The sequence below is a fragment of the Sprattus sprattus genome (genome assembly GCF_963457725.1).
Source record: "Sprattus sprattus genome assembly, chromosome: 15".
Lineage (NCBI taxonomy): Eukaryota > Metazoa > Chordata > Actinopteri > Clupeiformes > Clupeidae > Sprattus > Sprattus sprattus.
In genome coordinates, this window is record NC_137913.1 from 29,274,525 (window position 1) to 29,301,840 (window position 27,316).

Genomic DNA, 27,316 nt, shown 5'->3' on the forward strand with positions numbered 1-27,316 from the left:
CATCCTCCTAGGGACCAGACCACACTCACTACACGGAGCATCCTCCTAGGGACCACACCACACTCACCTCCACGGAGCATCCTCCTAGCACTGAGACAGAGGAGCATGCTGGGAAGGACGTTTTATAGAGAAGAGAGAAGCACTTTGGGGACTTAAATGGAGCGTAATAAGCACAAGCACCAAGTACAAGCACATAAATAGTGCTGTTTCTGTGCATCTTGTAAGCTCAACTAGGAAATGTAAAGGCAGATCAGCAAGCTCACAAGAGTGGTAAATGAAGGAATAAAAAACAGCCTTTTTAGTAATTTAACGGACTGTAGTAAGTGTCAAGTAAAGGTGCTTAGGATTCTCTAAGCAATCTAGTAATCAAGTTCACAGTATTACTACACATAGTATGTACTACTATGTTAACTTGTCGATGATCCGAGAAACTGCCTCAACTGACATCAGTGACCTCGAGAGTAGTGGACGACTTCTAACCACACCTGGAGATAGACGCCTGCTCTGGGAATGAAATGGAACACAATGAGCATTCATTGATCTTCATGTGGTGAATGGCTCCAATGTGCTGATGCCTAGTCTGACATCAGTGACCTCTGCGTTATCTTATGGAAGTCAATACCTGTGAGGGTGGCAAATAGTGTCCTCAGAGACTGTGTTCCACAGAGGAGGGGGGGTGGGGGGGGGTTGAAGAGAGAACGAGGCTGATGTTTGCATAATCATTCATCGGCTGCCTCAGATCGGAGGATGCAGGGGGGGCTGGTGGGGGTGTGGGCATAGAGAGGACACCGCAGGAGGCTGGAGCGCAACTACAGGAAGCGCTGCCACATCTGGCCACAGCTTGGGACCAACAGATAAATTATTAGCCACACTTAAAAGGCCGATCACAGCCCCACTGTGCCGTGGCTCACTGAATAGGGAGAGGGTGAGTGTTTGTGTGCGTGGTTGGGGGGCAGGGGGGACCACTCTGCTTTTGTGTGTATATATAGCTCCCTGCTGTCTGTCTGCTTTTATTGAGTGTGTGTGTGTGTGTGTGTTTGTGCACATGCATAACCCCTCTCTGGTGTTGTGTGTGTATATATAGCTCCCTGCTGCCTGCCTGAGAGTGTGTGTGTGTGTGTGTGTGTGTGTGTGTGTTTGTTTGAGTATAAGCGAGAGAGACGTTTTTCTTAACTTCCCATCTGCCCTCTCTCAGTCTCTTCCTATGTTCTTTCTCTTGGCTTCACAACACAAGTGCTTCTGTTAGCAGAGGCATCATTGATCACTATAGGGATGCTATGTGTAGATAATGATGTTATATCAGTGGATGCCCAACAGCAAGCAGTGAGTGATTTTTTTTAGTGAGTTTTTATTTTCCTCCTTCATTAGGATCATCAGTTCATCCGAGATGACGCCTCGCATCGCGAACCGCGGGCCGAGGGCCATCCATCTTCCTCTGTCAAGAGCCAAACCCACAACTACAAGAGCCGCGAACGTTTCGCCACCATCAAGTCTGCTTCTCTGGTGAGCGCGAACAAATCTGGCACCTGCCTCTTCTCATCCTCTCCTTCACCAGTCACACATTGTTGCTCCCCCCCTTCCTCTTTTCTCTCTCTGACCCTTCTCTTCTCACTATCTCTTTTCTTCTTTCTATCTCTCTTCATCCTTACTCCTCTGTTCTTCCTCTGTTCTTTTTTATTCCCCACACCCCTCTTTTTTTTTTGGTGGGGAAAAAGGTCCCTCACCACCACTCCTATTCTGTCTGTTGTCAAGGCAACTCGCTCTAGTTAACAAGCTGTTTTCTGCTTGTAACTCGTATTACCGGCTCTGATGGAACCATTTTGATTGTAGTGGCAAGAATCCTTTCCTAGGCTCAATGGAGTCTTCCGCCAGTGGTGCTCTTAATGCATAATTGGTGGACATTCACGTGGTGGGACATAATAAACGGCTGACATGCTTTCCCTGTTTAAGTAGACAATTTCGCCGGGGCAGAAGTTTGGTTTTGCCTACAATGTAATGAAGTCACACAATCTGGCGGTCAATATTGTGGTCTGTATATGTGGCGATGCCTAAGGAGATGACATCATCCTTGTCAGAGGATAGGATTTTTTTGCTGGTGTGTGAGCGCCCTCTGTGGGGAGACAGAGGTGGCGCAGTGTGTCTGAAAAACCAGGGGCTCATGGTTTACTTGTAGGTTTACAGATGACCTGTGGTTTGTGGCACACAGGCCAGAGGATTGGTTGATTAAAAAAGATTGTTTTGTAACTCATGGGTTCCCTTTGAGTTTGACACTTCCAAATGGTTATCATGGTGGACATCTGCCTTCACTAATGCCACTTGTGCATCTTTCGCTCATTTTGTGAGAGCTATCAATCAGTTCTGGCCGTACGTGGCCGTAAACCCACTGCAGTTAGGAAGAGCTGAGAGTGTATTATGAACGCCTCAGGGCAAAAGGACACGCTGACAGAAAATGCAGCAGTCTCATGCTTAAAACATTAGCTTGCAGGCTAACAGATTTATGCTTATTACCGAGGGTAATATCATCAGCACTGCAACCTCCCCCCTCTGATATCCCAGCTTAGTTTCCTTTCATCTGGCTCTGCTCACCTAGAGCTGATTATGGGTGCAGGCTTATGGTCTTAATATTTCCACAACTCATATTTATATGAAGAACATAATGCACACACTTAAAGTGTCTGTCTGTAAAACAGCCAGATGTGTATTGATGTTTTGTGGTGGTCAATATCCTCCACAATAACCTTCAACCTGGAAGTATTTGTCTGTCCCTTTTATTCCTCGCCGGAGCTTTTTTGTTTTTTTTCTCTCCCTGCGTGTGGAGGAGAAATCACATGGCATGACTCGGCTCCTTGTGGCACTCAGCTCACAGAGCTCGTTGGATTGGTACCGTTACAGAGAGGGGGTTACAGATTCAAAAGCGATTAGGAAATCTCCTTCTCTCTCTCTCTCTCTCTCTCTCACCCTCTTTCTTTCTTTCTTTCTCTCTCTCTCCCTCTCTTTTCTCTCTCCTCCTGTTCCTGAGAGACTCATGTGACCCCCTTTACACCGAATGCTACTTAACAGGCAGCGAGAGAAGGAAGGGAGTGATCGAGAGATGATGAGGGTGTGAGAGAGAGAGAGACTTGTGAAAGAGAGAGGGAGGAAAGCGGACGAATAGAGAGAAGAGAGCGAGAGAGAGGGGGGGCATTGGAGTGGACATGGCCTGGGAAGCTGGGCCACTCAGCCTGTGGGCTGCTCCTGCTGCTGGGCTGTGGCTGTGAGCACGGCTCCTCTCTGGCGTAGGACAGGACAGCACTGAGAGTGGCTCTCACTCGCTCCTTCACTCGGGCGGCCCCGATGTGGCCACGCCTCTCTCACCTCGGCACCATGCTCGCCCTGGGCAGCACGGCGGCTGCCTACAAGAAGCTCAGCGACTGCCCCGACTTTGAAAATCCCCTTCCTCAGGTGGGTGGGTGAGGGGGTTGTGGATAGTGCTGGAGTATAGAGGTGATGTTTGTTTATCATGTTTATGTGTTTGTTTGTCTTTATATGTTTGTTTGTCTCTGTTTGTTTGTTCGTTTGTTTTTAGTCCCAGTGGTCCACACTGTCTACTTTTTGTCATATTCCTACGTCGCAGAGGAAAGCAATATTGGACTATACTGTGCTTATCCTTCATTGTTGGATGTGTTTGGTACTTTTGTTTGTCGATTGGTGACAAAAAGTAGATTTTTCTGTGCTCTCGATGAAGCTTAGAGCAGTTAGATATTTGTAAATCTCACTTCTGACAGTCATCTCACTTTTCTCACTCTTAGAGAACTGTGTTACTCCTCTCAGTCCTTAGACCCTTCTTACTACACTATTCAGACTGTCTCACTTACCTCATACTTTTCCACTACTGTTACTCTCTGCTGACCCCTCTCCCAGCCTGTCTTACTTACGTCTTACTCTTCACACTACTGTTACTCTCTTCTGACCTGTCTCACTTACGTCTTACTCTTCACACTACTGTTACTCTCTTCTGACCTGTCTCACTTACGTCTTACTCTTCACACTACTGTTACTCTCTTCTGACCTGTCTCACTTATGTCTTACTCTTCACACTACTGTTACTCTCTTCTGACCTGTCTCACTTACCTCTTTACTCTTCACACTACTGTTACTCTCTTCTGACCTGTCTCACTTATGTCTTACTCTTCACACTACTGTTACTCTCTTCTGACCTGTCTCACTTACCTCTTTACTCTTCACACTACTGTTACTCTCTTCTGACCTGTCTCACTTACCTCTTTACTCTTCACACTACTGTTACTCTCTTCTGACCTGTCTCACTTACCTCTTTACTCTTCACACTACTGTTACTCTCTTCTGACCTGTCTCACTTACCTCTTTACTCTTCACACTACTGTTACTCTCTTCTGACCTGTCTCACTTACCTCTTTACTCTTCACACTACTGTTACTCTCTTCTGACCTGTCTCACTTACCTCTTTACTCTTCACACTACTGTTACTCTCTGCTGACCTGTCTCACTTACCTCTTTACTCTTCACACTACTGTTACTCTCTTCTGACCTGTCTCACTTACCTCTTTACTCTTCACACTACTGTTACTCTCTGCTGACCTGTCTCACTTACCTCTTTACTCTTCACACTACTGTTACTCTCTTCTGACCTGTCTCACTTACCTCTTTACTCTTCACACTACTGTTACTCTCTTCTGACCTGTCTCACTTACCTCTTTACTCTTCACACTACTGTTACTCTCTTCTGACCTGTCTCACTTACCTCTTTACTCTTCACACTACTGTTACTCTCTTCTGACCTGTCTCACTTACCTCTTACTCTTCATACCTCTGTTACTCTCTGCTGACCCGTCTCCCCTCTCCCAGCCTGTCTCACTTACCTCTTCACTCTTCTACTCCAGGTGTCAAGTGTTGCTCGTCAAAAAGTTTGTGGTTGACAGATGTCACAGCACTGTAGGTTTCATAGTCCTGCACCAGCGACAAAACGTTGAAATAGAACATCATCTGTAGTTTCTGTCATCTTTAATGACACTGTAGCTATTGTTTGCTTACATTACAACGTTACATCTAATCATGTAGCGTAGTCAATATAGTAATATGTTGCTGCAAGGAGGAAATAATAGAGGTAATGCTATTAAGGAGGAGAAAATTCAGAAGGTGGAGTCTGAGATGCCTAAATATGTCATGGATAGATAGTGGGGAATACCCTCTTGTTCAACAGATCAGGGAGATGGAAGAGGAGCAGTTATTTGGATGCACACCAGAACGTAAAACCTTGAGTTGCTATCCAATCAGAGTGCGCCACATCGTCGTCCTTTCAGATTTTTTAATGTACACGACAAGCTCTGCGACACCCTAGCGGACACAAATTCTCTCTTTGATGTTAATTATTTTGTCGATCGCGACCTCAACTATGAATTAGCTTTCACTCTCACTCCTTGGTCCCATCCTTCTAAGCTCTGCTGACCTCTCTCCCCTCTTCCACCCTGTCTCTCTCTTCTTTACTCCTCTCACTCCTCCGACCCGTCTCTCCCATCTCACCTTTCTTTTCTCTGGGTTTGGGCAGGTCACCCGTCAGATCCACGAGCACGAGCAGGAGAACGAGCTGCGGGAGCAGATGTCGGGCTACAAGCGCATGCGGCGGCAGCACCAGAAGCAGCTCATCGCCCAGGAGAACAAGCTCAAGACAGAGATGGACGAGCACCGGCTCAAGCTGCAGAAGGAGGTAGAGACGCAGGCCAACAACGCCTTCATCGAGTTGGAGAAGCTGGCCAAGAAGCATGCCATCCACACAGAGAAAGAGGTAACAAGGAAGCAGTGTGGCATGGTACGGTGGCCTATAAGGGGTCAGTAGCAGTTCAGTCTTTAGATATCAAGTTGTGTTAGGTAAGGTAAGCTGTGCCGTGCTGTCCAATAATGTTCTCAACGACGTGATCCAGAGTTGAGTTATGTAGGATAGGGTCGGGTCGGATAGCTGGAAAAACTGGCCCAAAAAAGCACATCATCCATTCCAGAAGAGACACAGTGCAGCGTCATACAGCTGCCCATAGCCTGAACCGTTTGGGCCACCAGTGTGCGTTTCAATCAGGGCATGTTCTCACTGATTGGATCCTCAGTTGTATTGGATAGGATGAACTGTGCCAGGGTTTATTCATTGTAGTAGTGGTCCAGTGTGGGAATGTTCTCACTGACTGGATCCTGAGTTGTGTCAGGTAGGGTAGGCTATGCTATGCTATCTAATAATGTGGAGCCTAGATGTTCTTACTGAACTGGATCCTGTGTTGTGTTGAGTGGCTCCTTCACACTTTCTTATAACATGCAGATGAAAAAAGGTTACGTAGGGTCACGGTGGTGCTGAATTTGCTGACTGCTGAAAAACATCTCTGTGTTAAACGTGCAAATATCCTCAGGTTCATTTAAGCTAGTTAGTTATTCATTACGCTCATGCATAGTAAGCTACAGAGACCCTTGTAGTAGATTAAACTTTTCCAGAAGGCTTCCTGTGAATACACTGCATGTATTATCCATTTTTAATTGGATTCAAGTCAGCTTTGCAGGGGTCACTAAAGTTCAAGTTCAAGTGTAAAACAAGCGTAACAAAATAATCATGAAAATCTCAAAGGACACAAATCAGTTTGGCTTACTCTGATGTTCAGTATAGTGTAGTCAGAAGTAATTGCTGGTTAATTGATGCATGTGTTCTTTATTTGTTGACCAGTTGATGTGTTCATGTCCAGAAGGTGTTTTCCACAACAGATGCACATGGTTGTTAGTTGTGGCTGGGTGTGTTCACGTTCAAACAGTGTGTTCCTGAGGGAATTTAATGGATGCACATGTCATTTTGTTGTGGATCAGGCGATAAGGATGTGTTCACGTTCAGAAGGGCTTCTGCCTCCACAAGCATGGGCATCACCTATCAGCTGGTGGCAGCTTGCAGAAGTGGAGCAGGCAGTCAGCCAAAAGTGATTGGGGTACCGTTGTTTACCACAGAGAGTAAGGGAGGGAGGAGGGGTTGCATTTGGGGCAAGACTCCTTTCTCTAACAAGTCATCACTAATGGATTTACACCAGTCTTTGAAACTGTCCTATATTCAGTATTCAGTAAGACCCCTGTCTGCTTGTTTAGGCTTCTGTGTGTGTATATTTGTGTTTTCACATGCACCTGCTGTGTGTGTGTGTGTGTGTGTCTGTGACCCATGTGCAGATGAAAACTGCTGCCGCTGATGAGAAGAAGTTCCAGCAGCAGATTGTGGCCCAGCAGAAGAAGGAGCTGACCACCTTCTTAGATAACCAGAAAAAGCAGTACAAACTCTGCAAGGAGAAGATTAAAGAGGTATGCTAGCCCCCCAGCCCCCCTAGCCTAGCCACTGTGTCCTTTCACACACATTTTAATAAAAAATCTTTTGATCAGAGAAACTGAAACTTCTCGTCTTCTCTAAAGCTGAATTTGTTAAATGCGCTGAGCTCAGTTTTATGCACTTAATCTCTACAGTGTTATGTCTAATGCAGGAATGTATTCTTAAAGGCATTCATTCTGATCCTTAGTACTCTACATGATCACACAGCGCCATCTGCTGGTGATCCTGGAGAATGTTTTACAGACACAGCCTTTTAAAAGTTTGTTAATCATGCTTATAGCTCCTAGCCTGGCCATTACCAGCCTGTGACTCCATTTCATTCCGTCTTTCAGCCTGGGCCAACCCAATGCATTTTGGTTTCCGAGATGGGCGGGTGCTTATCTTGAGGTTTAAAATCATTGGAGTTCCCTTAACCAATCAGCAACGTTTAGTAAGCATTCGGTAGATTAAACTCTTCCCAAAGCCAGTTGGGAGAAGAGCTACGACGTCCTTTCCAATCATAAAACTTACAAGAAAATACTCCTGTTCTCCTTTTAATTTTCTGATGTTCTCGAGTTGAGACAACTTTTCCGATAGCTTTTCGTGTCTTTTCCTCCAAGGCGAGTTTTGTGTCACAGCTCTGAACTGTTCGCTGATTGGTCCTGCAAAATTTTGAGTTCTGGAGACGATTGTCAATGGGGTTGGGCCAGACTGAGTATGAGCTTGAAATCAATTCAGGCGGAAATACGTAGGCTGGTGTCACCAGGCTATATAGCTCCCAGTCATGAACATGAATTTGTACATGCATATATAGCCTATTCAGTGGTTTAAACTTACAATACATATCAAATACAATACAAGTTTAAATTGAGAAATGTACATTTATGGCTGAACTAAACCACTCGACAGTGCCTTGTACCTCATGTCAATAAATACAATTATGGAGTCATGCTTCTTTGGCTTCTGCCGTTGTCTTTTCCATTTCCATATCCGTCAGCTTGTACAAAAAATACACAAGAACACTGGCTATTAGGGGTTCTTGAAAGCTTGATTTGTATTTACGACATTGGTGTGAAAGTGAGCTACACTCTTTAGGGGGAAGTCAGTAGTGAAAAACACCTATTCTCACGGAATGGGGCTTTAAAGCCAGTCCTGCTCACCCATACAATACCCTTTTTAAAGTGATTTTTCTTCCATTTATTTCCTTGCCCATTAAGTCATTACATGTCTTAGCTTGTGGCCTCTTTGTGCCCGTGCTGATTGCTATACACTTCTTTGCCTGCGTTCCCCCTACAGGAGATGAATGAAGACCACAGCACTCCTAAGAAGGAGAAGCAGGAGCGCTTGTCCAAACACAAGGAGAACATCCAGCACTCCCAAGCCAAGGAGGAGGCGCACCTGCTGAACCAGCAGAGGGTCTTCTACGACAGGAACTGCCGCGGCTTCAAGCGCAAGATCACGGTCAAGAGGCACGAGATGGAGCAGGAGCAGATACGAGAGGTAAGGCGCGGAGAGATCGAGCACGAGAGTGGAATTAGAAAGGAGTAAAATGCCACTATTTATATGAGAGATTAAAGAAATGAAATCAAAACAATTGATCACATAAAAGGAAATGCGTAGAGTTGACATTCCCTTTCCCTCCTAATTCTGTGGTGACGAGTCTCAAGAGGACTGAATGACATGGCTTTCAGACAATGCAGTGTCTGAGTTTACTTTACATGCCGTTGATGTAGACGGAAATGATGACCATCATTTTGGTCCCGTGTCATCTAAGGTCAGAGTGGTTAGAAAATCCAATGGCCCGAAGAATGCACGTATATGCAATTATTTTCAAACATGTTAGGACAAATTCAATTATTGTGAAATTCATGACAGTGACAGTGCAGTGTGTTTGCAGCATGTGAAATCAAATCGCATACAGGAGAGAGAAGCACTACTATTTCATTTTTGTCTGTCTACCAACAAAAGTAGTTGGATGGGCTCTTAAATACAAACTGAATGACACAAAGGCATTCATTGTTTTTAAATATACAAAGAGAAAAAAGGGAGGATTGGACGAGAGATGTGCAAAACGACATGACTATAAGTAACGTACAATGAACAATGTATAAGAAAGTACTTTGTTATTAGAATCAGTGAGGCTCAAGAGAAGGAGAGAGTTAATTTCTCAGGTTTGCCCACAGGAGCTAATCTGATTAGAGTAAGTAATGCAACAATGCCCTAAGCTATAAATCTGTGCTGCAGACCAACAAGGGAACTCAGGAAGTCTTAACAGGTCTGATGCCTCTCACGGGCATCGGACCAAAACCTATCCGCATCTGTTACAGACCACCTGCAGGCTTGGCGCAGAGATTGATAGACACAGAAACCGCTGTGTGCTCGCTGTGGTATTTATTTCAAAGAGACCACAAATGCCAACAAGGCATACACAAACAAACAAAAAGTTTACGAAAAAGCTGGGGCCAGGCAGCACGGTGAGGCTGCGCGACGGTCCAGCGGAGTCAGAGTGGCCAAAGGCCCGAATGCTCAAAAGTAGCGTGGTCTCAAAAATCACTAGCCCCTTATACATGTGTCAATGTAAACCGTTTACATCGCGTCTGCACCGATAGAAACTTGTGTACGTGTTACAATTGCCTCATGTATAAGGGGTCTAGATGTGAACTGTTCGTTTTTCCGCCGATCGTCTGAGCCTTTCGAGAGAGGTGGTTTACCCCGATCGTTCGGCTCAGAAAAGGGCGTGTCAAATCAGGCCGATGTGTCATGGGGGAGTCGGTGCGTGACTGGGGGGAGACGGTGACAGGAGGCTAGAAAGTTAGAGGCTAGAAAGTTCTTGCCTGTTCTTGAAAGGAGACTGATCCAATAGGCTAGTAGGCCTACAATTTTTTATCAGTAATAAAACGTAATTTGGTACACCATTTTAATATGGTAATATAGCCTACTGTTTTTTGCAAAATGAAAGAAAGCATATTTAGGAAACGCCACTCGAGCCTATTAATTCCGAAATTTCACCACATTGTAGGCTATATACTGTAACAACCCAAACACTTGCCTGCTTCCCTTGCAAATCAAAGTTTTCCGACTATTTTTCTTACCTTCTTTCTTAGCTGTTGATGTTACTGAGCTAGAAGTTTAACTTGTTCTGAACATCTCGCGCTTCCAATGCCCAATGTCACTTCTGAGTCAAATCACTCCATCATCTCTTTGAAATTCCTTATTCCACGGGTGGTAGGCTACAATGACTGGCTGTTTTAAAATATAACTAATAGCCTAACGAAACAAAATAACCCAGGCAGTTTCATCTTCGAGACGTTAAGGCTTCTTCCAATACTGACAGCTGACTCATAGCTTGCAGGTTTGCGGGAGACGCGACATTTGAGGGATCGTCACTTAATTTAAACCTTTTTTGCTTCCGTTTGTGTGTGTGTGTGTGTGTGTGATAGAGACAGAGAGGACTCAGTAAAACATCGGAAAACACTGTGTCTCGTAAGCCTTAAGCTATCAATCACCCCCACAATTAAATATGCCATTACAGTCGCGACAAACTTCTTGGCATTGTGGTGCGCCCAAAACGCAAGCTATAAACGTAGCCATCCTAATGTAACCAAAATATACCTCTGCTGATATGCCTAACCTTCGTTCTATTTAGAATTTGTCTTAGCACTATGCATGAATAAAATAGCATCTACAGTGTCAGGATTCAGGCGAGAGCGCCTGGCTTCTATAACGCGCCCTGCTGCACTGAAGAAGCGCTCACTCGCAGCACTTGTTGCTGGAACGCATATAATTCATTTTGCAAGGTGCTGTAGTCGTGGGAACGACTGGCCTGGTTTCTCCCAAAAGGAAAGTAGATTTTCCTCTGCTGATCCCGCGTCTATATGGAAGTTTGTAGAGAGATTACGGGGGAGTAAAATGCTCCGCTGCCGAAGTAGATTACATGTTTTTAACTTTTTTGTTTTTCTACAAACATGATATGCTATGTATGGTGTAGTAGACTGAGACTCTATTCACTACTGCACAAAAACTAGACACGTTTGCAAAACTAGACGTTTGCAATGAAGTAGGTTAAACAACTTTCGCCAATATCTCCGTAAGGGAGATGGGTTATGTGCTCAAATTTCCTGGGATCAAAGAAGACGTTAGTATTCATGTGCAAACTAAAAATCACGTCTCAGGATTGCTGCGCATGCAAGTTATTTCGGGTGACTGTAACTAATACCACTGTCATATAATTATGAGTTCAGTAAAAGACGGAGCAAACACAGTTTTCTACCGTTGTTGAAACACATCCACGCGTAGACTCGTTTTCTTTCCATCTGAGAGTGGTTATTCAAAGAAAATATTAAGAACTATATGCTGATAGAAAGAAGGGAACTTTAAGCCACTACACTGCCTGTGCACGATGCAGATCCACGTTGATGTTGTTAGTAAACAAACCAGGTGGGAGCACATCTCCGTGGTCTTTGCGCATGCCCGAGGCAATGTAAACGGATCACATTTTGCACATGTAAACACGTAACGAAAAGAGCCGTTTCCCTTGAAAATGTTCACACCTACACGCGAATACGATACGATAAACTGATCTGATCACATATTTTGGTGCCTCTACCATTCATTATTTGTCCTATCTGCAGCTGTCACTGTTCTGTTCATAGTTCAGTATCTCCCCAGGAGAAGGCTTCTGATGTCATGTTTACAGCAGTTTCCTATCTTGCTACATATCTCAATTTGAGGCTGACACATATTTGACCGTCAAGCACCAACTTGAATATGTGCAGACTAGCTGTATATTAATCGGTTGCAAATTTCACATTGTTCCACTGTGTATTTCACAAGAGCTTAACAAAAACAGAACCAATAAGGAGATGGAATTAGACTTTTGAGAACTAGACTGACTGTATGAACTGACTGGCATGAAATTAAAGGTGCAGTCCTTGAACCTAATGAAAGGTTGTTGATATTTGAGCTCAACAGCCAGTCCAATCCACCCCTCGTCAATGCTCCTGAAGCAACATGTTGATTGGCTGCAATAGTGTTTGACTCGGTGCAAGCTACTTTGTTTTCTTCCCATTTAGCCAGGACTGTGTTAATGAACATCTTAGAACGCCAGAGGAACGTGAGGAGAAATGTGTAGAATATGATCAAAGGTGTATTGGGATTCTAATCGAGGGCTTTAAGCACATTTCGTTCACTAACCACTTTATAATGAATGTACATTTTGTGTGTGTGTGTGTCACAGGAGCTAAACAAGAAGAAGACGCAGAAGGAGATGGAGCACGCCATGTTGATCCGTCACGACGAGTCCACACAGGAACTGGAGCACCGGCAGCTCAAGGCCCTACAGAAGCTGCGGATGGATCTGATCCGCCAGCAGCACCAGCGAGAACTGGAGAACCAGATCGAGTACAACAACCGCAGAGAGCGCGAGCTACACCGCAAACACGTTCTTGAGCTCCGGCAGCAGCCCAAGAACCTCAAGGTGATGCTTTACACCACACATCTCACAGTTGATCCATGTTATAGTTAGGATGCACAAGTGTACATTACATTTAGTCATTTTGCAGACGCTTTTGTCCAAAGCGACGTACAAGGGAGAGTGTAGTTCCGTTAACTCTCCTTCCTGTATGTAATTCTTAGCCACCAGTGCCCTCCCCACCCACTCCAAAAACCCTTCGAATGAATTGCTCTGATTGGCTTATTTTATTTGATAGATATTTCATTTTGATCAAAAATCTTCAATCACAGAGCCCAGATTGGTCACTTAAACAAGACTCTCTCTCTCTCTCTGTAGACTGTTTTAAGATGTAAAGAGTTTCACTAAATACCAATGAAAGACTAGATCTGCATAAAGATTTCATGCATGTCAGTTAAATCATATTTGGGATGAGCTGCTGATCTTGGCCTGCTGTTTAACTCCCCTGTGTCTTCCCTGGGGTCTTCCGGGTGCTGTGTCTCTTCCCGTCTCCAGGTGTTGGAGATGCAGATTAAGAAACAGTTCCAGGACACATGCAAAGTTCAGACCAAGCAGTACAAAGCCCTGCGGCACCACCAGCTGGAGGTGACCCCCAAGAGCGAGCACAAGATGGTGCTCAAGGCCCTCAAGGAGGAGCAGACGCGCAAACTGGCCATCCTGGCCGAGCAGTATGAGCAGAGCATCAACGAAATGATGGCCTCACAGGCGGTAAGAAAACAGTCACTTTTCCTCAGTCCTTCTGCATTTAAATAGAGAGACCTTATAAACAGGTTATTTTTTTCATATTTAAACTTATTTCAAACTAGTGCAGTTGTATTTAGCCTATATTGCAGTTAACTGCCGTAGTCAATTTTACGACTGGAGCTGATAAAGTGCTGTACTGAAACTAAGAGTTGTAAAGTAGGAATGAAGCACTAAAGCAGGTTTAACTAATAATAAAAACAGTGCTTTACATCTGAACCACAGCAGCCCAATGTCCTGATAGTCGCAATCAATCAAAGAGTGGCACAACTGAGGTGTCCAAAGAGTATAACCTTAAAAAGGTGACTTGGTTGGGTAGAAGAAGCCTGATTGTACCATGTCCAGATGCTTTTCAGCTTAAATTCATTTGATTTATTTGTGCCATTACAATATACATTGTCACAATGCATGTTAGAGCCTGCATCTCTACATTTTATACATTATCTTGAGTGTGACCATCAGGCTATGGGGCCGCTGTGATGACTGTTTGTGTGTGTTTGTTTGCTACCTATGTCTGTGTGTTTGTGTGTCTGTGTGTGTGATGATTGTGTGTGTGTCGTGCAGCTGCGTCTGGACGAAGCACAGGAGGCAGAGTGCCAGGCTCTGAGGCACCAGCTCCAGCAAGAGATGGAGCTGCTGAACGCTTACCAGAGCAAGATCAAGATGCAGACAGAGGCCCAGCACGAGCGCGAGCAGCAGAAACTGGAGCAGAAGGTGTCTCTGCGCAGAGCCCATCTAGAACAGAAGGTACTTCACACATCTCAAAACACACACACACACACACTCAAAACACTCCCTCCGAAAACACACACACACCACACCTTCAACATACTGTACATACATACACTCAAGACCCTCCCATCACACACACACACTTTCTCTTCAAGGCTGATGTGAAATCCCCTTTAAAACTTTTCTGCATGACGAACCCACTTAACAGTCATGTAACACATGTGTGGGGGGCCATTGTGTGGACCTGCACGTACATAATTAGTCATTTTCAATGGTCATTGTCAGTTTACGATTTAAAGTAGAGAACGTGCAAAAACGCACATCATACCTCTTGCTAATACCTGAACTTAATTCTGATTTAAGAGTTTCTTTCTTAATTTGCTTATCCACATCCCTTCAATTTGCACACACACATACACAAGTTAACATACAAAACAGTTGTCAGGCAGGAAGGCCTAATCTATTTGGGAATTATTTCAGGATAGTGAAACTTAATTTACAGCAGCTTTAATTTCACTCACATGTTGACCTCCTGGTATATTCCTGGATAGTGTAGAGTTGCATAGATACCATGGAGGTAATGCTTTTGGCAAAACACTTAAATGGAAAGACAACATCTGGACGTGTTCCGTTTCAGATTGAAGAGGAGCTGGCCTCCCTTCAAAAGGAGAGAACTGATCGAATCAAACATCTCCTGGAGAGGCAGGAGAGGGAGATTGACACATTTGACATGGAGAGCGTCCGTCTCGGCGTTGGAAACCTTGGTGCTTTAGACTATCCCAAGGACGATTACAGATGAGACCGGACTCTGCCATAATTCCACCTCTTCTTCTCTAATAGGACTGGTTGGTTAATGTTCATTTTCTGTTAACTTTTATTTTTGGCTGTTGTTTTCACTTTCGGACGAGTGCCTGTACTGTCCTATTCCATCAGGGCCCTGTCATGCCACAAGATAAATGCTGGATGACTCCCATAGTTGTCGTTTCTTACAAAAAAAAAAAAAAAAATGGAACTAAAAAAAAGTAAAACAAATGAAAGGAAGAAAAAAAGAATGTCAGTGTTAAATGTTTCTTGTGCAATATCACTTTAAGTGTAACACAAAGAACACATGAGACAAACGATGAAGCAATATGGTGTAATTCGGTGTCACAACAAATCACATTTTCTCCTTTCTTCTGTCAGTCTGTGCTAGGCAAAGCGGAGCATCATGACTCCTGCAATGCAGCCTTATCCTCACGCCACTCAAATCTGTATTTGCTATTTATTCACCAAGACAAACAGACGAAACATTTTTACAAGGGGTTGGGCAATTTGATAGGTTTGCATATAAAGTGTACATATTGATAGATGCATCTATGACTTCTGGGGGCAAGGGGGTGAGACGTGTTGCATGTCCGCACTCCGCTGTATACTATATGATCATTTTTCTGCTCTGCGCTGGCAGGTCAATGTGAATCAAACCATATGTGAAACCCCACTCCCAAGTAGCACAAAGGGCTGAGGTGCGGGACAGTGTATTTTGTGTATAGATGGATTTATGGAGAGCTTTGACTTATTTTCCTATTGTATTTTATCTGGTGTTGAAATCGATTTTTTAAAAGAACTGATGATTCTCTTTTTCCTCCCTCTCCCACCACCCCCCACTTCCATGTTCAGTATTTGAAGTTGAATCATCTATGGAAGCTTCACTTGAAATTCCATCTGAATCTTTTTTTTCTTTGCTTTAAACTCATTCTCAAGCTGTGTATTTTCTTACGATTAAAATCAAATCGGGGGGAAAAAATGCTTTTAATGCATGCACTTTAAATTTGTTTTCAGGTTAAGAGAAGCATGAATCTGTCAGAGCTTTTAATTATATTTGTAAATAAAGTGCTCACCACAGAAAGTGTTTCAAAGCTTGATTGTATTCATGTTGTTTTAATTCATCCTTTATAGTGCAAGCAATTCAATTGCCAGAGGAAATTCTCAATGCTTTTTTCAGTTACAACCACTGGAGTGAACAAATGTAATAAACAAAAGTTGTCATGATGCAATTTAGGAATGAAATGAGCTAACTGTAAATTAATCGGACGTATGACAGTAATGGCACACCCTGAAGAGAAAGGCAGAATAGTTTAGCTTATGGGATACACTTGTTTATGCTATTTGTTGGCAGTGCTCTTTCTCGTTACTTTCCAGCCAGCTGCTCATAGAGCTTTGGAACATAGTCATCCCATTCCGCTTGGTAACAGGACCCGGCGACTGGGTCTCCCAGCCCGTACTTCTTGCGGAAGGCCTGGATGGCGAATTTCCCACGGTTGTCGCCACAGCAGTTTGTCAGCACAGGCTCAGAGCAGCTGAGCTCACCTGACTGTTCGTAAACCAGCCAGACGTAGCGATGGAGACCTGCGGGACGACATCATCTGATGAGAACCCACAGAAATGACTGTATACTGCTGTATATAGGCTACTGCCTTGCAACTTGCCAACTATTTTTATGTATGGTCTGGAAACCACTGATTAAGAATCGACAATCATCCATTCAGTTGGAAAACTATGGGGAATAGTTTGGGTGATAAGGATGTACTCTTTACAATGTAAAAGTGCAGAGGAACTGGACAGTCAATGCAAGTCATGGATCTTACGTTTTGCTGAAACCTATAAACTATTCCCCCAATTTAAATGCTTCTCTACAAAGGCTATCCCCATTTTCAAGTGGCCTGTTCTGACTGTCGGCATTATCCATTCAGTGGTGATTTGTAAGTTTTATTGTACAGTACAGTGCAACAGTAAACAGTAAATCAAGAATCCTTAAAGACAATTTTACCGACTGAAGAATAGCTGTGTAATACATTATAAGAATGAGCAATATAATCTATACAAAAATGAAATGACGTTGCTCAATGCCTGGTTTTGTAACTGAAATCCATTAATACTAATCTGTTTGATCTTGAAATCTTTGTCATGCTTTGTGTTGCCACCAATGCCTTTGGCATTCTTCCCCAAGGAGAGAGAACATGAACATTTAACAGACATGGACAAAAACAAGTTATTTATCAGGTACCTAATGCAAGTCTGATTTAAAACAATATATACTTTAGTTTGTATCCATTTATTACCATCACAACAAACTATTTTCTTGAGGCTGACTGAACTTTTTACCTGCTGAGATTTTATGGAAGAGCGACCATGTCATTCTCCATTTAGCAGGGAAACAATGCAACCCTTTCTTCACCAGTAACAGTAACATGACTATTTGTAAGGGGCATTTGTTAGGTCCTGCCATTAGCTTCATCCCCAACCTGTCACTGATTTTGTAAATGTATGAAATAATGAATCAGAATATCATACAAACTGGACCTAACAGAGTAATTCTGGACACAGCCCTAATACTATCAACAGACCTGAACCTGGTTATGTTCAACGCAACAGTCTGTGAGACCGTTTACACCTCGCAGAAGAACAGTGTGATTTAATAAGGGATTTTAAAGCATAATAGCCAATAAACATATGAGGGTGATTCTCTTTTTGGGGCAACATTTCAGGTTTGTAAAGTTGGGGGAAAAAATACTGGTGGAATATATTTTTTCATATTGTTTTTCAATATTGACATGTTTAACTATAAGAGATGCATAAAGGTCAAGCTCAGGGATGAATATAGTAATAATTACAGGTAGTTTTATTAAATGTTGTTGCTGAAAGTGTTCCACCCTGTTAGGGACATTAACATATAAATTGCATATAGTTCAATATGTTAATATTGATGAATAAGAACATTTTCATAGTAATAATTTGTCCCTTTTGATCCCATAATAGGATTTAGTTTTAATCTATAAAAAGTTATTTGATAATAAAACAGTATATGGGTGTATCCGATATGATATTACCTTTTTGAACATCCCTTTCACTGATATCACTGAACAAATTGTCATCTGTTCAAACCTACATATATGGGTGCATGTAATATTCCTAACCTTCCAATGTAGCACAAACATATTAACAAGATTTAGTGATTATGTCAAAATATTTTTTTAAATAATTTAACTTAACAGGGTGGAATGGAACATAACAGGGTGGAAGCAGTGTTTCAGTAGGCCTATTTAAAATCATACAACAACACCTATTTCACAAAATACTTAATTTTGATTTACTTACGTCATCCTTAAAAGATGTGAATTGAGGAACAAACATTTGAGGAACAAACATTTAAAGGTTATCAATAAATGACCTTTTTATTTACTTATTTGGCTGAAAGGAGGAAGCGGCTAGCATTCCGGGACAATTTTCGCTCAACAGTGCACCCTAGTGTAGTGAAGTCCACTACTGGGGAGCTTCAGTGGCTTTTCTAATCCGTTTTTGGAATGTTGTGGAATCGGGTCTTGCACACATTTATGTGCACAATACTGTAATTTCATTCATCAATACCATGATATAAATCGATGCTTCACACACCTATGACATCATGCAGAAAAGGCTACACATAATATATTTAGGAAAGGCCACTGCTATATTTGAGTGTTACACTTACCCGTTCCTTTTGGAGGTCCAGACCCAACATAGTCAGACATAACACACCCACTTCCAATATTATTTCCGTTCATGTTTACCACAAGAAAATGATGCCACTCCCTATGATCAAAAGAGGATACAACTTGTATTTAATTGTATTTAGTATAAGCCATATATTGTTTCCATTGTCTCATCTTATTTAAACCACATTTAGGTGCACTATTCAGGCACATAGACATGTATACGTAGGCGCCGCCTCCACTGCTTCTCGGCGAAACGCGTCGCCGCCATATTGTTACAGGAGCTCTCTGACGTCAGAGGTCTGTCAAACGTGTCAAACAACCGCAAGTTGCCAGGAGCTGCGGTTTATCTGGATACAAATCACGATAACCTTTTACATTTCGCAACCAATTTCATGGAGTATTCAAGGGTTTATGCTCTACGTGAAGTGTGTGAAAAAGATTTGCCTCTACATTACTTTGAATCTCGCTAGTTAAATCGCCAGTCATTCATGTGCATGGGTCTATGATAAACGCGCACCTTTCTTGCACAGCTGGTGCACTTTGAAAATACTGAGAAGCTCTATAAACTATCGAAATAGTGCTTCTTTAGTTACTACGTATTGACCATCATTAAGAGAAAGAGCATACAACAAATAGTGAGAAACTGGCAGTCAGTGTGTTTTTCATAGTTTAATAGTTCCTTTTCAAGTATGTGCATTAAGAAACCTTGAACAGTGCAATTGGCAATACACAGTTATTTCACAAATCAACATTACAAAAAAAGCTATATATTTCCATAGCAGTAAAAATATACACATCTCAATATATACACACACATCTCGATAGTTAAACTGTAATATAAATAACATAGCATATATATAATACAATATAATGACTCAGTATAATGTGCAATGGAATAACATATGATATATATAATATGTGATACAATATAATATAATATATTTTAAGTATAGGTATATATTCATATTATATATATATATATATATATATATATATATATATATATATATATATATATATATATATTTGTACATTTGTACAATTTGACATATACAATCATGCTCATAACATTTTCAGATCTATGCAGTGCAATTGACACAATATAGAATTTCACACAATATATGATATAATATAATAATTTAATCTAGGCTAGAACCCTTTAAAAAGTATCGTCTTGCTGAGCTTTTTTCGACTGTTGCCAGTCTGTAATTGCAGCGTGCTCAGTTTTGCAATGTGGTGCAGCCTGATTTTGTGGAATATGAATATATACCTATACTTAAAATATATTATATTATATTGTATCACATATTATATATATCATATATATGTCATTCCATTGCACATTATACTGAGTCATTAATTTCTTAATGCACAGTCATTCATTTCTTAATGCACATACTTGAAAAGGAACTATTAAACTATGAAAAACACACTGACTGCCAGTATTTCACTATTTGATGTATGCTCTTTCTCTTAATGATGGTCAATACGTAGTAACTAAAGAAGCACTATTTCGATAGTTTATAGAGCTTCTCAGTATTTTCAAAGTGCACCAGCTGTGCAAGAAAGGTGCGCGTTTATCATAGACCCATGCACATGAATGACTGGCGATTTAACTAGCGAGATTCAAAGTAATGTAGAGGCAAATCTTTTTCACACACTTCACGTAGAGCATAAACCCTTGAATACTCCATGAAATTGGTTGCGAAATGTAAAAGGTTATCGTGATTTGTATCCAGATAAACCGCAGCTCCTGGCAACTTGCGGTTGTTTGACACGTTTGACAGACCTCTGGCGTCAGAGAGCTCCTGTAACAATATGGCGGCGACGCGTTTCGCCGAGGCAACGGGCTGAAGCAGTGGAGGCGGCGTCTACCTATACATGTCTATGTTCAGGCATACCTGAACTTGGGGTCTTTTCGGCTTGGGGCGTCTGGGTCGGTCAAGGCCAACGTGTATAATTTACCAGGATCGCAACCATTCCATTCAATAGATGTGGGTCGATTCTGAACCTGGAGGCAACATTTCGTACAGATATTAGCCCGTCCTGGTCTGGTGAAACTGGACACTGAGTGTATCTTGAACAGTAACCTAGTAATGTGTCCATTCGTAGTAGTGTCGCCTGCTAGCAACTATGGGTTCGCTAAAGTCTAAGTTAGGTTACAGCAGGCATCGAGAAAATTCCAGCTAACTGAAATGAATGAACTCTGCGCCGGGCCGCGTTTTTCCACAATGTGTTAAACAAGCCTGTTTCTGTGACAAATGCATACATTATCCAAAAGCATGCACGGATATTTGCTAACTCAACCTGCCAAGCAGCAACTGCAGAGGTAGCAGTTGCACGCTGAAATGGAAGCATGTGTGTTGTGAATGTTAGTTAGCTTAAAAACGAACGTGATTGTTTAAAATGCTAAACCAGCGGCACTGCAACAAAACGTGCACATATCCTGAGTATCAGTCTCGAAATGCTAGCTAGAAACCAGGCAATTCAGTGGCATTTTGCGAGACAATGGTGATTAAGTTATGAACTACTACAACTGAGTTATTAAAAGCTACAACCTGGGTAGGGGTGAGGACTTTTCCCAATTCATCAATTTCGAGAGACTCATACTTCACGACGAGAACTTGAGCTGGCTTCACTTCCACTTCAGCCAGAGCGAGAGCTCCAGTCCACTGACTTAAATCCACCGGCATTTTAACAGTCTGTTTTTTTCTGTAGGTAACGCTAGCTCAGTTTAACACCATGGAGCTCCGCGTTATGAAACGTGAAAGCACAGGAAAATGCCCGTCTGATGAACCAACCAGTTTTCGTGGTACAGTCGGTCATCCTGTTTTATACATTGATTGGCCGGATGCTCTGTCAATCAAAGCCTCAGCAAATAACATTTCCAGACGCCTGTCCTCCCATAGTGGAGTGCCTGTCAAATTGACCCAGGCTGTATTTGCCAGGCCTTTTTTTCTGTTACACTGAAACACTTGACTGTATAATATGAATATTTTAAGGCATCTGTTAATCCAATAGACCATGGGTCGGGAACCTATGGCTCGCGAGCCACCACTGGCTCTTTTGCTGACGGCCGGGGCTCTCGGACGAAATGGGTTGGAGAAAAATACGGAGAAAAAAAACGTGTAATCAAGGGATCAGCCTAGGCCTAGTAGAAGGCTTAAATAACGGTCAATACTAGTTATATAAAAATGACAAGGCTTCGTGGCAAATTCGTAGGTCTATCTGAGTTATTTAATTTAACTTTCCACCTCACTTGACTCCGTAACCATAGCCTGCAAAATATTGTTACATTTGCGGCTGGTTGCCATGCCAATATCTAACAAAATCACAGATTTCCCTACATTTCCGTCAACGAGAAAACTTCCATTGTTAAAGTTGATAGGCTAGAGAAAAATATCGAAAGGAAAAAACGTATTGCATTCCTGGTGTTTCTATCGGCGATTTCGAAATAGAGGTTGCCGACCTGACCTCGTCTGGCATCTGGGTGGGCAAGTTCAAATCACTGAACGATCAGCTGGAAGGAATCGCACGTCAGCGAGCACAGCTTGCGAGCGAACACAAGTGGACTGACATGGGAAAGCTTCCATCTCAAGACGAACTGCTTCTAAAAACTTGGAATGAACTGCCCATTACATATCGCACATTGCAATATGTTAGTATTGCTGTGTTACCCATGTTCGGTTCCACTTATGCATGCTAGAAATCTTTCTCACATATGAAAAATATAAAGACGAACCTGCGCTCGCGTTTAAAAGACGAAAGCCTCAATGCTTGCATGAAGCTTCACCTCACTGAATATGAGCCAGACTACAAGGCCATCAGCAAGTCTGCAGCACCAGAAGTCGCATTCATCTCTGGTAGGGCTAATGTTCAATTTCGAGTGTTGTGTTGTCAACGTTGTTAACTTCATGTCGTTGTTACGCTGTAACGTTGTTAACTTATGTAATTTCCCATTGCCATTTACATTTCAAGTTACTAGTACAATAACTTTTAAAACAAGTAGAAAATGCAATTATCTCTGTTGAATAAAAGTAACTGTTAGTTAAATATCCAAACTTTTTCTTGTAACTGTCTTTTTGTGGCTCTTCTGAGATAAAAAAAAAAAAAAAAAATGGTAAAAGTGGCTTTCCAGGCAAAAAAGGTTCCCGACCCCTGCAATAGACAGAAATTGTAAATGTTAGCTCTGGTTTAGGCACACCTATTGCAAGTGAGACAAAACGTCAGCCCCACATTTAGGTCCAACAAAGCATACTGATAATTAAACTGATAACGCAGTGGGTGGTGTAGCCAAGAGTGGAAAAAAAACATTGTAGCCTATTGACTGGACCGGCCAGCCAGCTGTCTATAATGAGCAGTGGCGGTTTTTGGTTTTGAAAGTGAGGGAGGAAGGACTGCGCGCTTGGTTGCCATTGGTCTGATTATTCTGTTGGTGGCATAAGTATGTAAGATACCAGTTGTTTCAGGGTGTTTGTGAACAACGGTACAAAAATTGCAGGCAGGGATACAATTGATACAAAGCCGTGGCACCATTGTACTTTGAAAGCTGGTGGACACCATGGTCTTTGGACTAGACAAGGCCAGAAGGAAAGGATGCAAAGCCAATTAGTCAAATCAGGCCTACTCTTGATTTGAAAAACTAAATACAAAATTCTGGGCCTATTTCCCCCCCTCAATAACTGAAGCTATTGGTTATTACTAATTTTATTTTCAGCTGCAATTGTTTTAAGGAAAATTAAGACACAAGACCAAAGGTGATGCCATTTAAAATGCATCAGGCTCTGAATCCTTCACTAAGTAGCCTAATATGATGCCAACCCCCAAGTGACAACTTAATTGACCTATCGCTAAGCCCCGCCCCCCATTGTGACTGTTGCTAACTCGGACACGTTATCATAGCTGACTAGAGTTTACAATGGCAGCTATCAGCGACAAAACTATATCCCAAGAGGCTATAGACAACTTTTGGAGACAAAAGGACCTGATTTCGCCTAGAAGCCTTCAAAAGGGACTTAATTATGCAATGGAGGGATATGTATACAATTTAAAACTCGATATGGTGGATAACAAGCTTAAATTTGAGGCGAGAATTTACAGAGCTCAATGCAAGGGGGAGAAGATTCAACTCATGGTCATCGCGATTGCAGATAAATACATCCAATACCAGCATTGTTCATGCACCGCATGGGAAAGATACAATGAATTCACATTCAGTTAATTTAACTAATCTGGAAGGCATATGAATGTAGACCTACGTTTAGTAAATAGCATTAACCTACCTGCCCCTGACAGGACAGTGTCCTAACCATATGGTCCTAACTGTCTAGCTTGTTATTGTAACCTTGTTAATTACCGGCATGCGTGTGTTTCGTTCACGTTGTCATGTTAATCCTTTATTAAACCTATGTATACTTGTGCATATCGTTTGTTTAATAGAATGGCCGATTTTTAACAAACTGTCCCATAACTGACAAAGCTACGCTAGCGCAGCTAGTGAATCGTTAACGTTAGCTAGTTTGAACCAGAGATAACTTGCCTAAGCCTAGCATAACATCAGTGGTGAAAGTAAGCAGCTACTGTGAATAATGAGTATGCCTTTTATCATGTAGGCTTAGTTGATTGCTTTAGCAAAGGAAAATTCCAACCTAACAAGAGTATGGCAGAAAGCTAATGAATGTAGCGTTCACTGTGTGGTCTGCCACAGCTTAATCCAGAGATATTTGGACCGGTCTTGTTTTCGTTTAGGAAATGAGATACAATCCGAGTGAGTGCAACTGTTACTTAACTGCCATTGGCCCGTCTGCGTTCGAAAGGCGGGGCTTAGCGACAGGTCAATTAGAATAGATACGAAACACATCGCGTTCTGAAACATTCATTCTAAACCTGATTGTTCAAATCCTTGATTGTGATTGGCTAAAAGCCGTTGTAAAACCCAGCATTACCTTACAATTTGACCTGATTACATTCCATATTACTGCGCAGCGAATGGCAAGGCATTCATACAGCGCATTTCATACCCAGTGTTCCATCTGGCTGTTGCGTTGCTTCAAGGGTTGCGTGGCAACGATTTATTTAGGAACTATAATTTTTAGTGGCGGAAGAATGACGGTTTATCATTAAACTATTGTTTCTTAAATTGAATTGTCTTTATTTATGAAACCATATCAAATATGTGTAGTAACAGGTTTAGAAAAGCAATAAGCCCCGCGAGTCCGTGCTTTGCGCTGATTTTAGAACAGGTAAGGGGGTTTAACGGCACTCCGCTTCGCGTCGTGCCTAACAACTCCCTTACCTGTTCTAAAATCAGCGCAAAGCACGGCCTCTTGGGGCTTATTGCTTAATTAACAATTTCCATTCAGAATGTCAGCTGAACAAGAACAGTCAGACTAACAAAAGGCCTATGAACTTCAACAAAACGTATCGACATGAACAAGAACGTATCGACATGAACAAGAACATTATTTAACAAACAAAAATCAAGATGGATGCTTGTGAATGTTTCAGAAATGCTGATGCTTTCGATAGCTGCAGACTGTTAGCCAATTAAATATGCGTTCACTTGAAGATCAAGTCGATCTTCCTCGCTGTTTGAGTCGCAAAAATGTCTGTGACATACCAGGCAGGATTTTTTTGAAGAGACTTCAGAATTTTCTTTTCAATAGAAATCATGGCCAAATGTTTCAATCTCTCATGCCCCATTGTGTTCCGTGTGTAACTTTTGATTCGTTTCATGCACGAAAAACTTCGCTCAACCCCTGCAGAAGTAGCACCAATGGTTGCAATCAGACACATTAGTTTGTACAGCTGTGGCATTGCCCCATCAAGACCACTTGATTTCATGAAGCCAATGGCCTCGCAGAGCTTTCGTGAAGAATTAATGTCTGGATTACGATAGAAATGCAGCAGTTCTACTTTCAACTTGTCCTGATCAAAGAATTGGCCGTATGTCTCGAGCAAATTTAAAAGTGACTGCGTGGGGAAATCTGTCTTGAAAGACTAAAATTTGTCCACATTTAAAAGCTCCATGAATTGCAAGCGTTCTAAATGTTGAAAGCGCTGCGTGATTTGGGTGATGATACTGTCGTGAACGGATTGGTACAACCGCCTATAAGTTTGACGCGGATCGGCCTGGCCCTGTCTCCTTTTTTTCCGGTGAAATAAATCTGGGTCGTCTACAGCGACGGCCCTCTGGTAAATTTGAACAAATGTGTTCTCCAATTTAAGCTCCTCTACGATCCGTAGGAGGCTCTCTATGCGCAGTCTGCAATAGGAGACATCCATCGATTTGTGTTGCAAGATGTCAAACACGACGTCAGTGTGTGAAAATAATTGCTCAAACGTGAAGAGTAAAAACACGAATTCAAAGTCCTCTGATTTTCCCCTCAACCCATCAGCTAAACGTATGGTCTCGTCATCCATAGATGGATGTTCTCCATTTACAGACCAAGTCTGTGATTTACCAATGAGTAAACAGGGCCAGCAGTATAGCCGATTGTTTGTAATGCTACCAGTGAGCCATGAGAATGTTGCATACCAGTTAGCATTAACGACAGCGGTCAGCGGACAGCAGTTAGCATTACGACCACTGGGTTTTGCGACTCGAATTTTTGGAAGTGGTCTCCCTGTTGTTTTTATACCAACCTTCTCTCTGTAGCTAAATGTAGAAAACGGTTTGTTCAATAAAACATGAACAATGTCTCCGTTCTCCATTGCACATGTCTTTATTTGCAATATTTCAACAACAATCCAAGTGTGACGTTCTTTCGATATCCTACAGGCAGCAGAATGGTCGAGAGCATAGACATCATATAGGTAGACGCCGCCTCCACTGCTTCAGCCCGTTGCCTCGGCGAAACGCGTCGCCGCCATATTGTTTCGGGAGCTCTCTGACGCCAGAGGTCTGTCAGACGTGTCAAACAAGCGCAAGTTGCCAAGAGCTGCGGTTTATCTGGATAAAAATCACGATAACCTTTTACATATTGCAACCAATTTCATGGAGTATTCAAATGCTCTACGTGAAGTGTGTGAAAAAGATTTGCCTCTACATTACTTTGAATCTCGCTAGTTAAATCGCCAGTCATACATGTGCATGGGTCTAGGATAAACGCACAGCTCGTGCAATTTGAAAATACTGAGAAGATCTATAAACTATCGAAATATTGCTTCTTTAGTTGTTATTTCTATAGCAGTAAAAATATACTCTCAATATATACATACACATCTCAATAGTTGAACTGTAATATAAATAACATAGCATGTATATAATACAATATAATATAATGACTCAGTATAATGTACAATGGAATAACATATATATATATGATATATATAATATGGGGAACAATATAATATATTTTAAGTATAGGTATATATTCATATTCCACAAAATCAGGCTGCACCACATTGCAAAACTGAGCACGCTGCAATTACAGACTGGCAACAGTCGAAAAAAGCTCAGCAAGACGATACTTTTTAAAGGGTTCTAGCCTAGATTAAATTATCAATTGTATATATTGTGTGAAATTA

At 42.1% G+C, this 27,316-nt stretch overlaps 2 protein-coding genes across 3 annotated transcripts in view; one reads left to right on the forward strand and one right to left on the reverse strand.

Annotated features, from left to right (window-relative positions):
- taok3a (TAO kinase 3a) overlaps positions 1 to 16,024 on the forward strand; it is a 70,514-nt gene extending 54,490 nt beyond the window's left edge. For both annotated transcript variants that reach the window (XM_080852837.1, XM_080852838.1), the window contains 8 exons: positions 1,369 to 1,503; positions 5,564 to 5,800; positions 7,201 to 7,329; positions 8,630 to 8,833; positions 12,570 to 12,809; positions 13,299 to 13,511; positions 14,109 to 14,291; positions 14,914 to 16,024. In XM_080852837.1, the coding sequence (XP_080708963.1) occupies positions 1,369 to 1,503; positions 5,564 to 5,800; positions 7,201 to 7,329; positions 8,630 to 8,833; positions 12,570 to 12,809; positions 13,299 to 13,511; positions 14,109 to 14,291; positions 14,914 to 15,075 (1,503 nt within the window). In that variant the 3' untranslated portion in view covers positions 15,076 to 16,024. The remainder of the gene's footprint in view (positions 1 to 1,368; positions 1,504 to 5,563; positions 5,801 to 7,200; positions 7,330 to 8,629; positions 8,834 to 12,569; positions 12,810 to 13,298; positions 13,512 to 14,108; positions 14,292 to 14,913) is intronic.
- A 153-nt stretch (positions 16,025 to 16,177) lies between these two features.
- On the reverse strand, positions 16,178 to 21,562 carry pebp1 (phosphatidylethanolamine binding protein 1). The gene is made up of 4 exons (XM_080852839.1): positions 21,346 to 21,562; positions 20,689 to 20,798; positions 18,784 to 18,884; positions 16,178 to 16,661 (listed from the first exon to the last, which is right to left on the reverse strand). Exons 1-4 carry the CDS (start codon positions 21,478 to 21,480, stop codon positions 16,444 to 16,446), a joined length of 564 nt encoding a protein of 187 aa, XP_080708965.1. The 5' UTR covers positions 21,481 to 21,562; the 3' UTR covers positions 16,178 to 16,443.
- Between the last annotated feature and the right edge of the window lie 5,754 nt (positions 21,563 to 27,316).